Below are 19,225 nucleotides of genomic sequence, written 5' to 3' on the forward strand. Positions count from 1 at the left end.
CCAGGCTAACGACTTGGGCAGTAGCCTTGTCACTCTCTTCTTGCTCTTTTACCTGCCCATCAACTAGACAGACTGATCTGGAGATAGTTTCATGTCGAGGAACAGACCATACAGCCGAAAGGACCGACAGGCAGCAGGTAAGTAGGGTCGTGTCACAGCTACGAGCGGAAGTACGCGGCTGAGGCAGAGGGAACGAACTTGGGCGGGAAAATGCAGAAGATAAAAGAGTCGTTGATGGGTAGGCTTGGTCTGCTGCAGGGTGGTCGACCTCCTGCATACGGAAGTACACATGTACATGCCACAGTCGTACAGGAGGGTATCAGGGATGGTGGCTCACACTTTTGATCGCCCACCAACAAGGAGGACGTAAGTATCCTTGTGACACTCGAATGGTGAATTCGAGAATTGAAGAGAGAGAAAGGGCAGGGGTGAGAGCGGGCTCCCGGTAGCACCCTGTGAGGACAGGAATAGTAGTCGGGACCTGGGGCAGAAGCGCGGTAGTGGATCTGATAGCCCGGACTAAATTGGTCAACACTCGGCGATAGGTTGGAGCAGACGGAGCTCAATCGTGACGACCGACTTGTCCTTATCCCGCTTGCTGTACGCGATGCCTTACTTATCTCACAGTAGGAGATGGTACTTACCTGACAAGGGCCCCAGTGGAAGTGGGTGGCATGCTGTTTCCTCTGCGAGGGGCACTTGATCCTTGCCAGGAGCATTGAATGGAGAGAATGCAAGGTGGGATGGCGAGTTCAATGTTGCCCCATGTGCCTACTGCTGCACGACAGGCATGCAGGTGCCGGGACGAAACTGCACTGCTGCTCCTCGTGGATGCTGAGTATTGCTGTTCTCTTAGCACCAATCTCGAAACCTTCAGCTACCTTTTTCCTCGGGCAATGACGGGTTAGAATAGTATCCGTAATGTCAAAAAATTAAATGGATCGGATGGCACGCATTTTGTCCGGCAGGGCTTGGGGGTAGAAGAGCAAACTCGTGGCCAAGAACAGCAATTGGCAGAGCGGTGACACGGATGGCGGGCCATGAAGACCTTGGCTTGCCATGAACCGCCAACAAGAAAGCGCAAACGTGAAGATAGCATTGACCAAACCCCCTAACGACCTGCCACCGCGTGAGGAGAGGAAAGGGGAGTGAACATTGAGCCAGGGTCGGCTCCAGAATGGCCTGTCTTTTTTGAAGGAGCCAAGGGACGAGACTCGTAGGGATGTTTCTGGGGGAGAAGGCCATTGGTTCATTGCTGGGTGAGAAGTGACTCTATTCTTGGATTTCCTCAAAACCCTAGTCAGTTGCAAGAGCATGTCAGGGTTATGATTGGTCCATGAATTTGTGAGGAGAGGTTGCCGGCGCTTAACTTCCCCCTCGACCTATCGAGACCTTCTCATCAGATTCCTTCTCCCAGCCGTGTTTCTCCTCCATGCTGGCCCGCCCCATTGAAATTTGACGTGTGATTCGGTTCATGCATTTTCAAGCTCAAGATGAGCCAGGCATTGGCGACTAGAAAGTTTTGTTTCCAGTCAGCAACCAGGCCAAAGGAGCTCACCGCACCAGCTTTAGTCGAGTGGCTGGGACAAGCTAGCCGGCGTTTGTAAGCAAGTACACCTGTCGAGAAGTACGTAGTATGTTGGGATGTTATTTCAATGTAAGGTAAAGTCGGACAGTACGCAATTCGTACTACTGCGAGGGAAGAACATGAATATGTGGAGAAATAGTTATGGTTATTGTAATGACTGCCATCATTTATCAGATTCACAGTGGTATTCAGGGCTTCGACAGAAGGGCTACGGGATTGAACCTCAGTTGCCGAAGGCATTTTTAGTACCACAAGCTGTCCGATGCAGGTCTGTGGAGATTTATTCACCGTGTTTATTCATCGAGATCGATTCCCAGTAACCTAATTTCGTATCAGTGGCGCCAGTAGCATCGGCAGCGAGGCAGCTTATCATTCCGACACGTACATGTCGGGAGGTGCATGAGCCATCATGATGCTCAGTGTTTCCCCATTGACTGTGACATCGCGTGAATGCAGGATTTTACGAGCATAATGCTCCGTCTAGCACTATCCTAAGTTCCAAACCCTGTTTATAAGGGACATAAATGAGTTCAACAGACTAGTTGCGCACGAACGCTGGCCGGGCAAAGTTACGGCCTCCATCTTCCAGAATGCGGCTTGGAATGAATCCATATTTTGTACCACTCGGTCTGCACGCTGGCCACCTCACCCAGCCCCGGCCGATCCAGATGGACCTGCAAGTGCTTAATATGCTCACTTGCCGGTATTGAAACCGCCCGCGGTGCGAGATGGCCGGGATCACGTGGGTATGTGTGTCTTTCGTCCAGCAACGGTACGCATCCAGCAAGCCGGTTGCAGACCCCACGATTATGCTGACTGTTGACGGCACTCGATGAAGAAGAGAACTTTGCCATAAAGACAAACCCCCTGCCACAGCTCTACAGTATTTTCAAGATCCTACTTCAGCTTACAAACCCAGAGAAGGAGGCATTTATTCAAGGCCAAGAGCCCGTTGATGGCCAAAGCAGTTGAGTCTGCAAACTCATGGTTGGCAGCATGTCGCTCGGAGCGGAAGGATCCGATGAGCGCTGCAGAACAAAGTTCTTGAGTGATATTTAAGCCCAAATGAAGGAACCAAAGCACCTACCAACTTATCAAATTCAAGAACGCCTGCCGGACAGAGCAGAGGCTATTTGTGCCGTAAAAGATGTGGCTACGTAGGACTTGGAGATACCTGTTCAGCTTGCAAGCACAGACCAGGTGGGGCATTCGCAAGACGGGCAAACCAAACGGCCGACGATTTACCGCCCGGCAGCGGAGGACTGTCAAAAAAATTCTAGAGCTTTCTCTCAAAGACTCCTCGCGCTCAGATTTATTTCTACCTTCTTTCTCTTTCCATTCTCCAACGTTCCTTTGACATGACAATCCAACGCGCCAATCCACACTGAGGTAAGGCACATCTCCCCTTTATTTACCCCGCGTTCCTTCCATACCTCTCTTCTCCTATATGATGATACGCCAGCTGGCACCAGTCATAGAGTGATTTTGTACTCCCATCTTTGATGACAAACGCTGCGGTCTATGACCATTTCCTGATACACGGAGAACTTCAATCAAGCTTCAAATCTTGCGCATACATTCGACAACCGATCCTTAGCTAACGGCCATTGGATTAGTCACGTTTTCCTCCTCGCAACCTAAAATCAGAACCGAGTCACTGCCGACAAGATGGTCCTCCACAACCCCAACAACTGGCATTGGGTTAACAAGGATGCTTCAGCCTGGGCGAAGCAGTACCTTGAGGAGAGCTTGACAAAGGTTGAGTCGACAGATGGTGGTGTCACGGCAAAGATTAGCAAGGTTGTGAGCATGGATGGCGACGTCGACGTCAGCCAGAGGAAGGGCAAGGTCATCACCATTTACGATGTTAAACTCGTACTAGAATACTCCGGTAGGTACCTACTGCAATGCAAGCACTTTGTTTCACCTATGAACGTCCACAATACCTGTCTACTGCGTCGCTTGTGAATTATGATGGGCCTGGCTAACGACGCGCAGGCACCACCGCTGATGAGGCCGAGGTTTCGGGCACCATCACCGTTCCTGAGGTCGCTCACGACACCGAGGAGGACGAGTTTGTGGTGGGTTTTGACTGAAACTTACCATCTATAAACATGGTGACTAAACTATTTCTGCTGCAGTTTGATATCGACATCTACTCCGAGTCAAAGGAGAAGCAGCCTGTTAAGGATTTGGTTCGCTCTAAGCTTGTTCCCCAGCTGCGTCAGGAATTCCTGAAGCTTCCCGCTGCTCTGATTACCGAGCACGGCAAGGATATCCAGCACGCACCAGGTTCCAACCCTTCGAGCGGCTTCTCCACGCCCAAGTACCATCCCCAGGGCTCAACCTCAAAACCTTCCGCTTCAACGAGCGTTAAGAGCAGTAGTGGCAAGGTCGTGAACACTGTCACTCTGACTGATACTGCCGAGTTCCGCACCCCCGCGGAAGAGGCGTACCAGACTTTTGTCGACCCTGCCCGTATTGCTGCATTCACCCGGGCTCCTCCTAAAGTTTTCGAGGGCGCCAAGAAGGGCGGAAAGTTTGAGTTGTTTGACGGAAACGTCACAGGCGAGTATCTTGAGCTCGATCCCCCAAAGAAGATTGTCCAGAGCTGGCGTCTGAAGCAGTGGCCGGAGGGCCATTTCTCCAAGTTGAGCATCGAGTTTGACCAAAATGATGTTGACCATGTCACGCTGATGCGTGTCAACTGGGACGGAGTCCCTGTTGGCGAGGAAGACGCCACGAGACGCAACTGGCAGGAGTACTACGTCAACAGCATCAAGCGCACGTTCGGGTAAGTACTCCAGTTTACAGCTCAGCAACATAGTATCAACTGTTAACACGGAATCTAGTTTTGGCACCATCCTGTAGACTTGCATTCCTGAACAAGGAGCGCAATAAATCTACATCCTCGGCACTAATTGGGGGTTCGTTCAAGAAAGTGGAGCGTGAAGCTCTCACCAGACGACCTGACTTAGCTGAGCGGCCCGAGAAGGTCATTGGCTTGTTACGGAGATACTCAGCAACTTTCGTGACGGAAAGCAGCTGAGCATTCGGGATTGACAGGTTAGGAACGAAGTAGATGAGATACGTTAAAATGAAATAAATAAACGTTACGTCTGATATGTAGATTCTGCGCCTTTGTAAGCTGGCCGTCTTGCGCCAGATTGTATACCTCACTGCCAACGATAAACCTCGATTACGATATGCAAGTTTTGTGTATACTAGTACATCCGAGGTCAGCCGCCCAGTACTAACTGCCTGAAGTTTTGCGTAACGCCCCGTGGGTGGCAGCACCCCCGTAAAAAATTAAATAGGCGATGCTCTGGGCGCATGTCTTTGTCGACCAACAGCTTCAACAGAAGGTTGGTCACGCTTGACGTTGAAATTGTAATTTGGGACAAATATGTCGGCCAGGTTATCCCACAGTCCCAAATCGTATAGGTTTTCAACATCTCTCAGATTCCATACACGCTCCCAATCGCCTTCTCCCGGTCCATTAGAGGGAGGAGGCATACCATCATCGGTCCTTGCCAACACTTGTTGAGTACCAAGCGGCCATCGCGTCTGCGCCGGTTCGAATCGTGCGTCCTTCACACGATTATTAGGCATGCTGCGTTTAAAGGCACAGCCATCGTCCATTTCGGCCTTCCAATCAGACCATTTAAGTGATTCGTTGGTCGTGGTACCACAATAAATGAGCCACACTGTGTATCCCAACAGCCCCCAGACCAAAGGTGAGGTCATGGCGGCGAGGAGCGTGACGGCGCCCATGCCAACATTGTCCTGGAGCGCCCAACTCCAGATAAGAAGGTACTCTTTGATGTTCATTCCCTTTGGTGGCCAAAGAGCCCAAGTAGAGTATTCGGATGCAATTTTTGTCGACAGAAGAGAGAAACCCAGGAGGGCGCCATACGAGGTAAGAATAGCCGTCGATAGCAGAAGAAGTACGAAATAGTGTTGGTTTTTGTATCCAACGCAACCGTTGATAAAAATGCAGTGATGGTCGAGTTTTGAAACACAGTGCTTACATATACTGCAGTGCTTGGAACGGGGAGGCTTAAGGAAGTCGCAGGTGGTGCACTTTTGGCCAGGAAAGAAGATAGAATAGTCGTACGGGTAAAGAGACATGTAGTAGGCATGGTTCTCAGGTGTAATGTAGCCCGGGTCGCTCATGACTGAAAGGTAGAGGAAGAGATAAGGTAGGAAGATGCTGATGGAACCAGTAACTTTGTGAAAAGTTGAGAGTTGTGGCCAGGCACCAGGAAGGTACAAGTACTCCGAGACGGAAAGGATTAAGATGAAGAAGATCTGTCGTTATCAGAACACAGGGTTGGCAGGATTGGCGTCGGTTTCTCTGTCCAGGGGATTCTATACTTACAACTACTGTCGGATGGCGATCATGTAGCATGTAATTGCCAAACCGAAGCATGGAGCTTGAGAACCTCCCTCCTGTCAGGAGCCTGTCGGTGGCTAGAAAGCCATTCGGAAGATGAATCCACATAATCCTGTGCAATGTTGCGATGGGTGTGTGTCTGCGACAATTTAGCAAAGAAGTCTTAAGAGCACTTTTTCTTGTGCCAATCCCTAGCTTCCTAACGGACCTCAAAGCCGGTAATCTGCCAAAGAAGGCCACGAAGACGGTGAAGGAAATGGCTAGCACGACCAGTGCCACTTTGCCGAGAGTTCCCATGATGCAGAGGCTTGCTTCCACGTCTCGAAGCGCATCCTTTGAGTTGATAAGAGTCGAAGAGCCGTAAGCCCCGTACTTTTGGTGCCCAGATCCCAGCAAGCTTAGTTTGAATAGGTCGAATGTTGCACCAAGCGAGTGATGTGTGTAATAACAGTTTTGGAGCAAAATTCGCCTACCGCTGTTAGCGGCTTCTGCCTGTCAGCCAAGGCTCAAAACCTCACCTAGGGCTACCTCCGAGTATTAAGGCGAAATGTGCGACACACGCCTGTGCGGTTTGACACGCTTGCAAACCAGATATGCGCGGTCCTAGATCAAAGCACGTTGATCGCTCGAAATTTCACGTTAACATCGTTATTGCCATCTGGGGTCAGGCACCAAAGCTATCGTTATAACGGTCTCAAGGTGTCATAGCGTCCTCGTATGCGGGGATGCCAAATTCTAAGTGCTTAAATGCATAATCAAGCAGCATATGCCTAAAGGCATAATGATACGCGACATCCTGTTAGAATCGCGCGTCACCTGCGCGACAGAAACACGGGGAGATGATTGAAAGAGCAAGCTGCGGCAGTTCGGGTTGGACTACACGAATTTAACCAAGATTCCTTTTTCATACTTTGAAAGAGCTCTAGGCTTTTCCTTTGAAATCTTGTTCGCTGGACGGGCTGCTGAAAGTCGGTACAGGCGCAGCCTTTAGGCGTGTCACCAGAACTGGAACAATTACACAACACATTCACACTCTCGCACTTACCTGAGCCAAACTCGGAGCCAATACGCTAAGCTGTCTCCGAAGCTTTCTTCAGCGTCTTTATAGGTTTCCAGTATTTATAACCTCACCTTACGTCGTCCAACAGGCGCAAGGCGAAGAACACTCAAAAGTCAAATTGGCACAGGGATCCAATCATTGCGGAAAATGTCCGCCGCAGTTGTGTATGAGGGAGTGCCAGGCGCCCAAGGCACTCTGTTTCAGGGCAAAAGGTTCTGGGTGGCACGGCTAGTTCCCGACAGAAAAACAATTCTGGATTTGATCACGGTATGCTCTGCCTTGACGTTTTTTTTTTCTTGCTGCTAGTCAAGCTTACACAGGTAGCAAAATGGCGGCAAAATCGTTCCATTAGAAAAGCACGCCGACTTTCTCATAGTGGATCAAAAGAGAAACAATTATCCGCCTGAGTCACTCTCCTGGCAGTTTGTTAAAGATTCTGTTAGGTACGGTGCTGTCCAGGAAGAAGACAAGTACAGAATTGTCCAATCCCCAGCTGCTACTCGTCCTGTAGGGTCTTCCAAGCCAGTCAAGAGCACTCGTACTGCATATACTTCTGCTGACGACGCTCTTCTTGCACATTGGGTCCTTTCTCACCATAAACCGAGTGGAAATGAGATTTATCAAAAACTTGAAAGCACTGTTAGTTGTCATCTCAAGCGTAATTAACTTCTGGAGGTACTGATGTTTGTTTAGAACAATCGCCATACATGGCAATCTTGGAGAGATCGGTGGGTAAAGAAGCTATCAAAACTGTCCCCAGCTGTTCTTGAGGAGATGGCTGCTCGTGTGCCTGAGCGAAAATCTCCAACTTCATCTTCACCATTGGCTTCCCTTCCCAAACAAAATACCCAATCCGCAAAGTGCAAGTTACCCGCCTCAGTCTCACGGTCGAACATTCCACCTCTAGTAGCTCCGCAGGAGAGACCTGCTGTCGGGGGATCAAATAAGCATTTTGATAGTAGCCCAGCAGCCGAAGATAACTTTGACGAGCAAGACGATGAGCTACTGCTTGGTAGTGTCCTGGAGCTTGAACGACACGGCTCCAGACCCAACATCAATTTCTTTCAAGAACTTGCCAAAAAAGTACGTACGCCGGTCGCCCGCCATATCAGAAGTCACATTAATTTTTCATAGCATCCACATCATTCCATATCATCTTGGCAAAGATATTGGGCAAAAGTAGAGTCACAACTGAGGAGAGATTTTGCCCAGAGTAGTCTATTAGCCGCTAAACATCCTGTCAACGCCACGCATGAGCAAAGCAGCATCGCAAGCTCTTTCCACCGTGGGCAGAGCGAGGAATACATCGCCTCCCCTGGTTCACACAACCAGGATATTGATGTAGTATCAGCTGTTGGCACAGCCACGTACACTGAATCCAGGAACCCACCAGCACCGGAAAGTCAGGACCAGCATGATGATGAGGGCGCGGAAATTACTGAGGAGGAAGAATCCCAAGGCATGACAAGGAAGGAATTTTACGACTTTTTCGAAGTTTGGAAGACGCATTCCAGCTTTGTCGAGCCTCAGATTTCCGGCCAGCCCTTCGACATATGGCTTCTTTGGAGGGCTGTTCGGGCTGTGTATGCTCGAGGAGGTACCGAGCCTGATTGGGACATAATTGCCGGAGAAATGGGATTTCCTCGTGAAACCTCCGAAGTATTCCGTCAGTTCTACAGCCAGAGTGCGCAAGGATTTTTTGCCACCTTGCCTAGCGAGGACGATATAACCAATCGAAGCGAAGACGGCAATCAAGAAGAAGGCCATGGCTATGGTGACGGTGGAGCTTCACAGCATCAGCTGGAGGAGGAGGAACCAATAACGGATGATGAGATTCGTATCTCGCTGCCGACCGGCACACCTGGGTCGTCAAGGAAAAGACAGGCCACTCACGCGGAGTTTCCTGGTCTGTCTTTGACCCCAAACGGCAGAAAGAAACGATCGCGACTGGGTCCGAACGATGAAATACCCTCGACGCCAGAAGAGAAGCTGGGGCTTGCTAGCTTTGATGGCTTCGGCGTTAGTCCTTCGCTCAGCATGAAGAGAACGTCGCCGCCAGCCTCTGCCATCATGAAGAGATCCGAAGGAAATGGAGATGTATTTGGGAGCAAAACTCGTCGCCTGGAGCCAGAAACGCAAGATTTCGGCTTTGACGATGAGAATCCTGCTCGAGGAATGTCTCAGGAAAATGAAGAGTTTGATATTTCGCCGTCTCAGCAGCTTTTCAATGATTTACAAGCGGTGACCCCCGTTCGCTTATCCTATAGCAGAGAGGGCGGCCAACTGTCCCAGCGCAGTGAGGTAGCAGGTCATAGGCCTGAAGCGTCTCTTACTATAGGCGTTGAAGGTGTTCAGGACATTTCTCGCCGGGAAGGCGGTGGGGAGGCAGAGTCTGAGTCCCAAGAAGGAGCAAAGATTGCCGCCATTGACGGTTTCATCAAGAGCTTTGAGGGATTCGGGTACTCACATGATCATGTTCTAACTGCACTCATGTCGACATCCCTCTGTATGCCGCTGGCCACATCTGTCTTGAAGTATATGAAGGCACACAAGTCCATTCCCAGAGACTGGGAAGGGGTTTGGACTGAAAATGACGACGAAAGGCTTAGACGCGTGGATAGCGCAGGCCCATTGTCTAAGGATAATGCTCAGCGTGCGAAGCTGAGGAAGTACTGGGATTTCCTGGTACTCAAGCACACACAACGTCGAATCGAGCAGAGGAGAGAGTTCTTTGCGTACATGGACGAAGTTGAACAGAGCTCGCTATGAGAAATGCGGTCTGATTGACATGAGGAAGCCTTTTCCTACACTAACAGTGCTTTTCGATACCGATAATGAGAATTTGAGAATTGGTTTGACGAGCATGGCAGATGTTGTGTTTCGCATCCTAACTCTATGATTGGCATGTCGCTCTCCCTCTTCCCTGTCATATCCTATTCCTTTGTGATGGAGTAACCGTAATGCCAACCCTCCTTTCTCAAGTCCTCTCTAACCTTGTATGCCCTCTCAGCTACATCCAGCAATCCTAAATCAACCTCTACAACGCTCATTGCCTCTTCTGTGCCCAATTTCCCAAGAGAGCCGACAAGCGGCATCGCTACTTGACTAACGCCGCAGTACCTTACCTCCGCCCCGCTCTCTCTTTTCTCTATGCCTCCCTCAGGCCCGCCTGCATTAACAAACACTACAGCAGCCGTGTTCTCAAATGCTCTTGCCACAAGCACATTGTCCAGGAAAACCTTCTCTGAATCGCGGTTCACCACCTCTCCACAGCTGCTGTGTTTGTACTCATCTGCTAACCAGAAGGCGGGGCAAATAATGATCTGCGCGCCGTCCCTGATCAGTTCTCGAGATGCCTCAGGGAACGCCAAATCCCAGCACACCAACAATCCGACTCGTCCAAGGGGTGTTTCAAAAGCTCCATGCGGCTTGGGGCCTTTGGTCAGATGTGGCCGTTCGTTGTGCCACAAATTTTTCTTCTCGTATCGCCCCAGCACGCGGCCATCAGTACCAATGAAGTACGCTGCGTTGATAAGTTCGAGGTTGTCTCCCTGGCCCTCCGGCTCCACGATGGTGCCAGGTACTATGGAGATGCCTAGTTCTTTGGCTAAAGCTTGGTACCTTCCCAAGTACGGCCTTGAATGCAGGCAGCTCGAAACGAAGTCAGGATGCTCCGGCACCCAGGAGGTGAGATGGTACTCTGGCAAAACGGCAAGGGAACAGCCCTTGGACGCAGCGGAGCGTATGTATGACTCTGCTTTCCTGAAGTTCGTTTCGAGCGCAACAGGCTATCATTCTTGTCAGAGCCTGTTCAATATTTGGCTATTTTGTTAAGCTGAAGCAGGTAGGCAGAGGAGATATTTGGATGAGCAACATCCAGTAACTACCAACCTTCGGGTGCATCTGTATAAGAGCAATTTTGATCTTACTTGACATCGTATAATTTTTCGTCTTCTCGCCAAATAATCATGCAGATTTAAGACGACTTGTTGATAAAGAGATAAAAGCAGGTTTTATTGGAAAGTCACGGTCAGCACGTGGGAACAATAAGCCGGCTGCAAGTGGGAGGTCGCCTGATCTTGCACTGCCACGCTGTATGCCTTACGCTACTCCACGGGCATCTAAAAGAAATAATAAGTATAATGATAAACTGTGTATGAATGCAGATGATCAAATTCCAGTTAATTTGCGATGAACCCGAATAGGTGGCTATTGCTTAGCGCATGTGCAAGAAATGATGTCAGAGGCAACCCCATTGGTTTTCCACGGAGAATGCCACTGCGTAAAGCCCCGGACCCCAGCCAAAAACCTCAACATCAGAATGATAATAGAAAAGAGCAACAACGCCGAAACTCCTGTCTCCCACAACCATAGCTGCATTCTCGCAGCGGGATAACACTAATGCGCTCGATGTAACCCGAAAACAACCCTTGAACCGAGATCGACAGCTGGTTCTGCGTAAATTTTATGGAAGGTCTCGGTCAATGTCGTTGTTCGCTGGAGCGAGGAAAACGGTGTCCTTCTTCTCATTATGTGGTGCTGCTGTAGATGAAAAACGTCCCCAAATTTGAGGAGCGAAGAAATGGGTATGCGATACGATAGCCCCAGCAACTTCTCCTACACGAAAAGTGAGTAAGTGTCGCGCAAGCCATGAACCTACCGGGGGGGGGGGGCTGACCTATAGTAATAAGCACAAGATTTCGGCTGGCTGACGGTGGAAGGCCGTAGGATCCCATGAGCAAAGAAACAGTCGGGCACACAAGGTAAGGCACATAAGTCCTCCAGCCAGATGAACTATTTACTGAGCCGTGAATGTCAGATGCAGACTGCGCGATCTTGTCCAGTTTCCCTATAAGATCTTCTGATGTTTGCTGCGCCTGCGTCAAGCTTCTAACGTGGGTCTCATACTGTAACGAAAGGTTTTCGGTAAGCACAGAGAGTCCTCGTAGCCCCTGTGAGAATTAGCTTCGGAACATTCTATTACAAAATGGACTCGCCTTTCCAAGGTTACTCTGACGTTCAATGATATCTGTAACTACAGCGTTCGATAACTCCTAGCGTGCATCATTAGCTAAGGATCTTGTGCCAAGAATGCATGGCCCCTACCATTCGGTTCTGCATGACCAGGGAAGAGGCTGAGGCTGATGCCAATACTGATAGAACAGCGTCAATCTGACTCTGGGCATTCTGTTTGAATGCTGAAATTGTAGTCTCATATGTGGCTGCGACTTCGGCATTGCTGCTCAGGACCGTTCCGAGAAGAATGGATAATAGTTGCTGCAAGTTTTGGGCATTTTCAAACCCATCTTGTAATGCGAGTTTCGATGCCTTTGAACGTCAGTCTAAACTAACACTGAAATAGTGGGTTCAGGGATAGAACCTGGGCTGTATGTATCATCTCTTGAGAGATGATTCGGTCTACATCTCGTAGATTGTTCCGTAGCTGATCGACATCAGGAATAATGCTACGCAAATGCTCTGTTGCCTGATTGGCTCTTGTTTTCATGGCCTGTAGATGAAGCTCCAGCTCCCGTTCAACTCCGTCGGAAAGCTTCGATAGGACCTCTGTTAACCGCTGGTGGAGGCGCACACTTTGAGCTTTTCTCGATTAGAACCATTCTATAAACAATTGTACTCACTGCTCACCTTTGTCATTGTCAACGCGAGCAGCTTCACAGAATCTCAAAGCTTTATGACGGTAGCTGACCCATGTATTCCATGCTGAGTCGGACCGGGCCAAACCAGAAAGGCAGGAATCGATCTGCTGCGGGGAGACGTGGAGACGTGGGACTTTTGAGTCAGGAATCATTGTTAAAGTCGACTCTCGGAACGGCGTACAGCTGGAAGGAATATCAAACTGCCCCCTTTCAAGATCACAAATTGCCAGGCTGGCGGCGTATGAGTCGACAAAGTCTCGGATCTGTCTGCCGCTATCAATGAGCACAGTGGCATCGTCCTTCCCATCGAGCAGTTGGCAGTTGTTTACCAAAAGGCGAGCGGCGACTCGATGACATAGTGGCTCGGATTCGAGCTCCTGAAGTTCTTGCATGGCGACAGCGTAGATACTCGGTAGGCGAGAGCCTGATTGTGCCATGGCGGAAGAGCTCACTGCGCTGTTAGACATTTTCCGTGCGACGTTTGATGATGCTTCTCCAGCACTCCAAGAAAATCCTTGTACAGCTGCAACACTGTGCAATATCAAAATGGCTCGATAAACGAGCTGGAAGATGTTGCACCACATTATTGCACTGGTGTCATCCAGACAGCGAGGTGGAAATGCGAGGGATGGATGACAGAACAGTTAGAGATGTATAAGAGCAGTGCTGTTGATCTTGGCGAGGCGCTCTATAACCTGCAAATTGGAAGGGTTTAAGTAAAGACAGAACAGACAGCAAGGCGTGATTACCGGGGCTTCGTCGACTTCCTTGGAGGTACAAGTGACGGGGCAAGGCTCTCAACAGAAGATGACTGGTTATTGACCAAAGATGAAGGTGTAAGATAGAAGTCAAGATAGACGAGGGCCGATCGCTGGGCCTAAAGAGAGTGTGTTCTGGGTAACGATTCAAGAGAGGAAAGAGAAGGAAGCCTCTAAGTCAAACCCGCAACATTACTTCCGTTTCTGTGAAAAGTGAAAGCACCTACATCACGCCCCACTTTCTGCTACTGCACTACCAAGTACTCACCTTAGAGATAGTTCGTTCAATTGTGTTTACAACTTCCTTCATCTGACCCACGAACTTCCTCTTACCTCGAGGGACCAAGGAAAACCCGAGTAATACTAATACCGAAACTTACAAGATCATGACAAAGTTCACGAGGCTCCAACTCACTAAGGTAACGCGAACTACTGTTTTCAACAAATCTGGACATAGAGATTCTCGGGACTTCACAAAGCAAGTCATATCCTCTGACGGGATGGAAGCTGCAGCTCTGGCTTAGAGTTCTAGCGAGAAGATCACTTTCCCACCACGCGGTGGAAAATATTTTCTGGCCCAAAACAACCATGACAGATGGATTGCGTCAATATGCAAGAAACCACGAAACTCATCAATGGTGGCCTTTGTTTAGAACCGAGACATGAGGGTTCGTTGGCTATACAAATCGACTGAACTTGATAGACTCATAGTTCGTCCCACGAAATATGATGATGTTAGCGCGTAGGTACCGGTAGAAAAGCTCCCAGAAGATCAATCATAAGGGAAGGGGATTCAATGCCAAGACTGTATGGTTTTGATTAGGCAGGAAAACGCATTTGCTTGCACTCACCAAGAGCGACATCTCTATTCAAATACCAGCTTGCTGTAACCTTTAAGCAAAGCTTCACGTTAGTTTCACCACCCACAAGTGATAAGTGGTCTTCAAGTTTCAAACCTGCATGCTTGCTACTTTGGAACACTTGCTACCAGCTATCTCACAACGCCAATGTACCTAGTAACAGTATTCTTTGAAATTCGAATTTTCCCCGCTGAGCCAAGCAATCCAGAGAGAGAGAGTGAATCTCGGACCTGAGGCACTCTTTGAATGTGTCCTGTGCTTGGAGCAAGCCTATCACGCAACCATCACGAGGCTAAGGCATGAAGTCAAGTGTAGTCCCCGAAGACTTTTACTTTGTGATAGGCTTCAATGCATCCCTACATTGCTGCTACATGCCTTTACGACCCTGCATGAAAAGTAATCGACACATCCACTCGGATAGGTGCCCTACGAGAGACTACTCGCTGCATGGGAGCTGTCGTGCGCCAAACGCATTTCCGAATGTGTTTGTGACAAATGCTAGCGATAAGCCACATCAGACCACTCGCGCAGCAGCTCGCGCAGTGGGGCCTAGACCTTTTGGGGGGGGGGGGGGGGGGGGGATAAAGCGGGATACCGATGACAGCGAGCTATTTCCCCTCTTGATTGGCAGATGTTGGGTAGGCGTTGATCACCTCCACACTCCTAGCTTACACAAAAAGTTACATACATGTGCATGTATATTTACTCATGGGGTGGACCTGCACACCCAAGGTTGGTCGTAGTTGATGATTGTCGTAGTTTGAAGCCTTGAGGGTCGTGAGGGCCTAACAGATCAGTTATCGCATTTGTAGTGTGCTTTTAGGGAACAGGGCATATCGGGGTTTACCCCGGAGGAGTCGGTAGGGATCCAGGGTCTCTGTTCGTCACCCAATACCCCACCACTACTGACGACAATTTTGTAAGACCTTCTCTCTTTTCTGGCTCAGATCTTTCTCGCAGGTGAATGTCGAGCACTTCCCTTTCAAGCATTCAAATTAGCCCTCGTGTGGCCGGGGATCTCGATATCCGCACCGCAGGAAGAGGTCATGCCGGTACCCTACCCACCGCCTTTTTCAGTCCAACATGAACCGGGAAGTCAACGCCGGTCGCCGGTGCCAGGCTGCATGGGGCTGAGAGACCCAGCTTTGACCGGGTGACGTCGGTTGTGGCCCCATAGGCGATTGAATTCATCGACCTATAAGACTAACGTCCACTCCCCTCCCGACTCCCCATCGAAACTGTCAACTTCACACTGCAGATTTTATGATATGTGATATTCCTACAGGCTTCTGTCTTTTTCTGGGATTGTACTAATTAATACCGGCAGAGTTGTCGTTTCCAGTACCGCGAAACGCGGTTGGACGTCCGTTCTGGAGGGGCCTAGACCATTAACTGGCAGCTTCACGTAGCAGGATCCTATATATCTACATTAAAGCCTGACGTAGCACTTGTCCTCTTCCTTTCGGCTTCTCTTTCTTTCCCATAGTAGAGCTCCTGAATTTGCCACACATTGTTTAGTTTCTCAAATCTCTACTTGTTCGTCTTCGACATTATCCACTACCTGTCAATTACCATCAGGGACTTTGCTGAAGTCTTCGATGGTGGACTCGATGCCTTGAAGCCCGATCTAGAGTGGTTTGCCGTTTAGCTTCCTGCTGTTATTAGACAGCCCGTGGCCTTGGAGTCCGAAGCAAGAAGGTAGACACGCTAGAGACCGCCGTTTACAAATCGAGAGTACAGTCGCTGTACGCAACGCACCACAAGGGCTTGACATCGTCAAGCAGACGCAACGTTAAGCACCCTATAACTTGTATGGCTATGCCCCAACGTCCAAGAACGGGTGGTAGGAGGTTTTGGCGGTCAGACGAGGGTTGCTAACATAAGATGCAGCAATATTATCCGTTTTAGAGGGAAAGGGGTAGAACGTACACCTGTAGAACTGCTGGAGCCAACCTGTAAGAATGTGCACGCAGATTGACAAAGCATTCGAATGCGGCCACCGCGGCTTTCACAACATCAATTGGTGTTCCAATGTTGGCAAGAGCTGCAAAGGGCCGAAGCCGAAGCACGATATCATTGCATGGCCGGGCCTATGCACCGACTGCGCCAGTCGAGCGGCGGACCCAAATCCCCGGTGGCACTGAATGAAGAGTTCAGAAAATTGACTTGCAGCAGACTGGTAAAGATTTCGGTTGGCGACGACAGTGCAGCGCAGACAGGTATCAATCTCGGATCTCAGTATTATTTAAAAGAAATTAATACATGATGATTATATGCCTGCCATTGACTTGTAAAGCCGTTTCACTGTCAGTGTAGGTAGGTGACTGAATTCGCTTGATCTCTAATCAAAAATCTATTCTCTTTCGTACCTTGTCCAACTCCGCCCCTGTTTGGCAACACTTCTGCCCGGCATTCTAAACCAGAGGGTGTGTGTGTGTGTTGGCACCAGCGGGGGTTGGAATATGTTCTAAAGCCCACAATTCATATCACTGGCATTCATCAACCGGCATGGTTCGGAGTACGGCAGTCAACTTGTCCGTATCTCTTGACCTGCTATGGTCAGTGAGTTACCGATGGTTGAGAGTAAAGGAAAGTGCAACTTAAGCCTTTGAACGACGCCTCCAGACTGTACGTCAAACATTCTGCCAGGCGAGGCCTCTGGTTTATTATCTTCACTTTCGACGTAATGCCATTGGTCAGCTATGCCGTTCTCCTCGTTAACCATGAAGACCTCCAACACCATGGTTTAGTGACAAGAATCTAGTAAGTACTGTCATCTTAGTGTCACTGACAGACTGGAACGTTGATATTAGACCTCGATATGTGGAATTGACAACAACGGGTGAGTATGAAAAGCCTAGAATGAATACCAAATATGAACATGGCTAAGGCGCTCTGAGCTAAAAGACAGTGGAAATAATAAACTAGACAGCTTTCGTAGTCTTCTGTAGTTAGATGGTGATTTTCAAAAGAGCGATCGATAAAGCCTGCTGCTCAACTCAAAGGTATGGTGCCAAGAGAAATGAATCATGTTGATACACAAAAATCGCTCCTGATATTGGCCGAGGCCGTAATTGCTTCAAGTACATACACAATGAGAAAAGTGAGAAGGGCACAACACTGCGACCACACAAGACATAAGAAGTAAACTGAGTCCTACACGCTCTAAGTTTCTAATTCTATGTGCTTTATACCAACTTGAAGTGTGAGTAGGCATTCGCCATTTGCTGAACCTTATGCGTGGGCGACATGGCGTCTGTGGACAGAATTTGGGAAAAGCAAGACGTGAATACCATTGGACTTGAACATTTAAACACGCGAAAATAGGCAGAGAAACTAGTACTAACGCCTGGATTGATAGAAAATTGGGGCGAGCTTGAAGCTAAACCGACCTCTTGGCTAGACGCAGGGCAGATAGAGCCACCTGGCAGCCCCAGATAAGTGAAGCGATTACAATAAGGTACCCTTAACGGTGCCAACGGTGTCTCGGTCTATGTCTTGGGGATACCACGTGTCTGTCCCGCCACCAACGTTCCAACTTGGGTCAAGGACGTTCTGGAGTTTTTCCTTCGACACCGCTGGCACGCACACTGCTTGACAAATATGTAAGAGAACTGTGTAGCATGGCAGAGAAAATGAGCGAGATACGTGGAACCCTGCGGGAGAAGGAGTTACTTGTTCCTTAATGTTTCGTGGCCCCAGGTCAGCCCGGCAAGGGAGGAGCAGTGACCTGTGCAAACCAACTTTACCTTTCTTTAACAATCTGCGGATGGGTAATGGTTCGCTGTTGTAAGGCAGTTGCTTGCAGCAACCATAATAGCACGCCTGGCGCCAGTGCGCCAGCTTGCCACGACCACCAGGCGGCGAATGGAGCGTGTGAGGGAGCTGAGCTCTGAGAGCTACTTATGGATACAGCGAACTGAATGGATCTAAAAGCGAGGGGAAACTGGGTCACAACAACAGGCACTAAACCGTAAAGGGGGGTAAAGGAACGCGGAACCGAAAGAAGGGAGGGGTCCCTACGGAAACCAAACCAGAACCAGCCAGACCCTAACGGAGCGGGAAGTCTATTCTGGGGCGAAAGCTTGAGCCATGCTGCAAGGCTGACAATTCGGACGATGTCTAGTGGGGCAAGATCGACACGTGGCCAATCAAGCCGCTATTTTGTCAGACTTGGCAGCCATCGCACGACTCCCCTCCAGCAGCCTCGCCCATCATACGATTGTGAAGATGAAGTGGTCGAATTTTGATACGCCCAGTCAGTGTGCCCCGGTCGCTGGCAAATTCGATGTCAGGCCATTCCTCCCGGCCCTCAATCATTCATTCGCGTCCAATTGGCAATCTTTGCACAACTTTTTATTTGGCTTTATTTCCCCCCTCTCGTTGTCCCTGGCTCGGCCGTGCTGGCCCGAGTTCCTCACCGTACGGAATCCGGCGCGGGTCCTCTCTGAACATCAGTCGACTTTGTTCTCGTCCTTCCGGCGCTGTACTCCTTCTGTTGACTACTATCCAACAAGATTTCCTGGCTTACACTTCCCTCCTCCTCCTAACTCCTGTCGCCTGCCTTTCTGCCTGTCTCCCGCAGGTCCCTGTCGGATATACGTAAGGTGTGACCAGTCATTTTCGTCGTGGCCTCCACAAAATTCTCCCCAACCCTCAACTCTTTTCTTGTCCCTTCCCCGTGCTTAATGGATCTTGTTGTTGCTTTCCCGTACCCGACCCGTGCTCCTCTCTGATTTGCCTCCTGCGCCCTTGTTCTTGCCCAAACTGCCTTGGTCGCGAGCCTCGACCCCTTTGAGTATTTCAGACCTTAGCTGATCTTAATAAGCGAAATCCCCGCCTCGTCGCCTTGCCTGCCTCTCTACCTTGCCGCCCCCGACGAAGCCAGACATTTTACGGCACATGA

General features: G+C 49.6%; 5 protein-coding genes across 5 annotated transcripts; 2 read left to right on the top strand and 3 right to left on the bottom strand.

Moving 5' to 3' along the window:
- Positions 1–3,702: 3,702 nt before the first annotated feature.
- On the top strand, positions 3,703–4,386 carry CTRU02_211053 (uncharacterized protein; the record flags this gene model as incomplete). The annotated part of the gene is made up of 1 exon (XM_036720078.2): positions 3,703–4,386. One exon carries the CDS (start codon positions 3,703–3,705, stop codon positions 4,384–4,386), a length of 684 nt encoding a protein of 227 aa, XP_036587821.2.
- A 511-nt stretch (positions 4,387–4,897) lies between these two features.
- Positions 4,898–5,764, bottom strand: CTRU02_211054 (DHHC zinc finger protein; the record flags this gene model as incomplete). The annotated part of the gene is made up of 1 exon (XM_036720079.1): positions 4,898–5,764. One exon carries the CDS (start codon positions 5,762–5,764, stop codon positions 4,898–4,900), a length of 867 nt encoding a protein of 288 aa, XP_036587822.1.
- Positions 5,765–7,191: 1,427 nt separating this feature from the next.
- CTRU02_211055 (transcription factor) lies at positions 7,192–9,813 on the top strand (the record flags this gene model as incomplete). The annotated part of the gene is made up of 4 exons (XM_036720080.1): positions 7,192–7,311; positions 7,369–7,683; positions 7,738–8,127; positions 8,179–9,813. The coding sequence occupies 4 exons, from the start codon at positions 7,192–7,194 to the stop codon at positions 9,811–9,813; spliced, it is 2,460 nt and encodes an 819-aa protein (XP_036587823.1).
- A 164-nt stretch (positions 9,814–9,977) lies between these two features.
- CTRU02_211056 (carbon-nitrogen family) lies at positions 9,978–10,980 on the bottom strand (the record flags this gene model as incomplete). The annotated part of the gene is made up of 2 exons (XM_036720081.1): positions 9,978–10,832; positions 10,936–10,980. The coding sequence occupies 2 exons, from the start codon at positions 10,978–10,980 to the stop codon at positions 9,978–9,980; spliced, it is 900 nt and encodes a 299-aa protein (XP_036587824.1).
- A 529-nt stretch (positions 10,981–11,509) lies between these two features.
- On the bottom strand, positions 11,510–13,285 carry CTRU02_211057 (nuclear membrane fusion protein kar5; the record flags this gene model as incomplete). The annotated part of the gene is made up of 6 exons (XM_070205569.1): positions 11,510–11,661; positions 11,723–11,996; positions 12,042–12,098; positions 12,151–12,372; positions 12,425–12,642; positions 12,691–13,285. 6 exons carry the CDS (start codon positions 13,283–13,285, stop codon positions 11,510–11,512), a joined length of 1,518 nt encoding a protein of 505 aa, XP_070060812.1.
- Positions 13,286–19,225: the final 5,940 nt, after the last annotated feature.

Source organism: Colletotrichum truncatum, assembly GCF_014235925.2.
Source record: "Colletotrichum truncatum strain CMES1059 chromosome Unknown Contig_0007, whole genome shotgun sequence".
Classification (NCBI taxonomy): domain Eukaryota; kingdom Fungi; phylum Ascomycota; class Sordariomycetes; order Glomerellales; family Glomerellaceae; genus Colletotrichum; species Colletotrichum truncatum.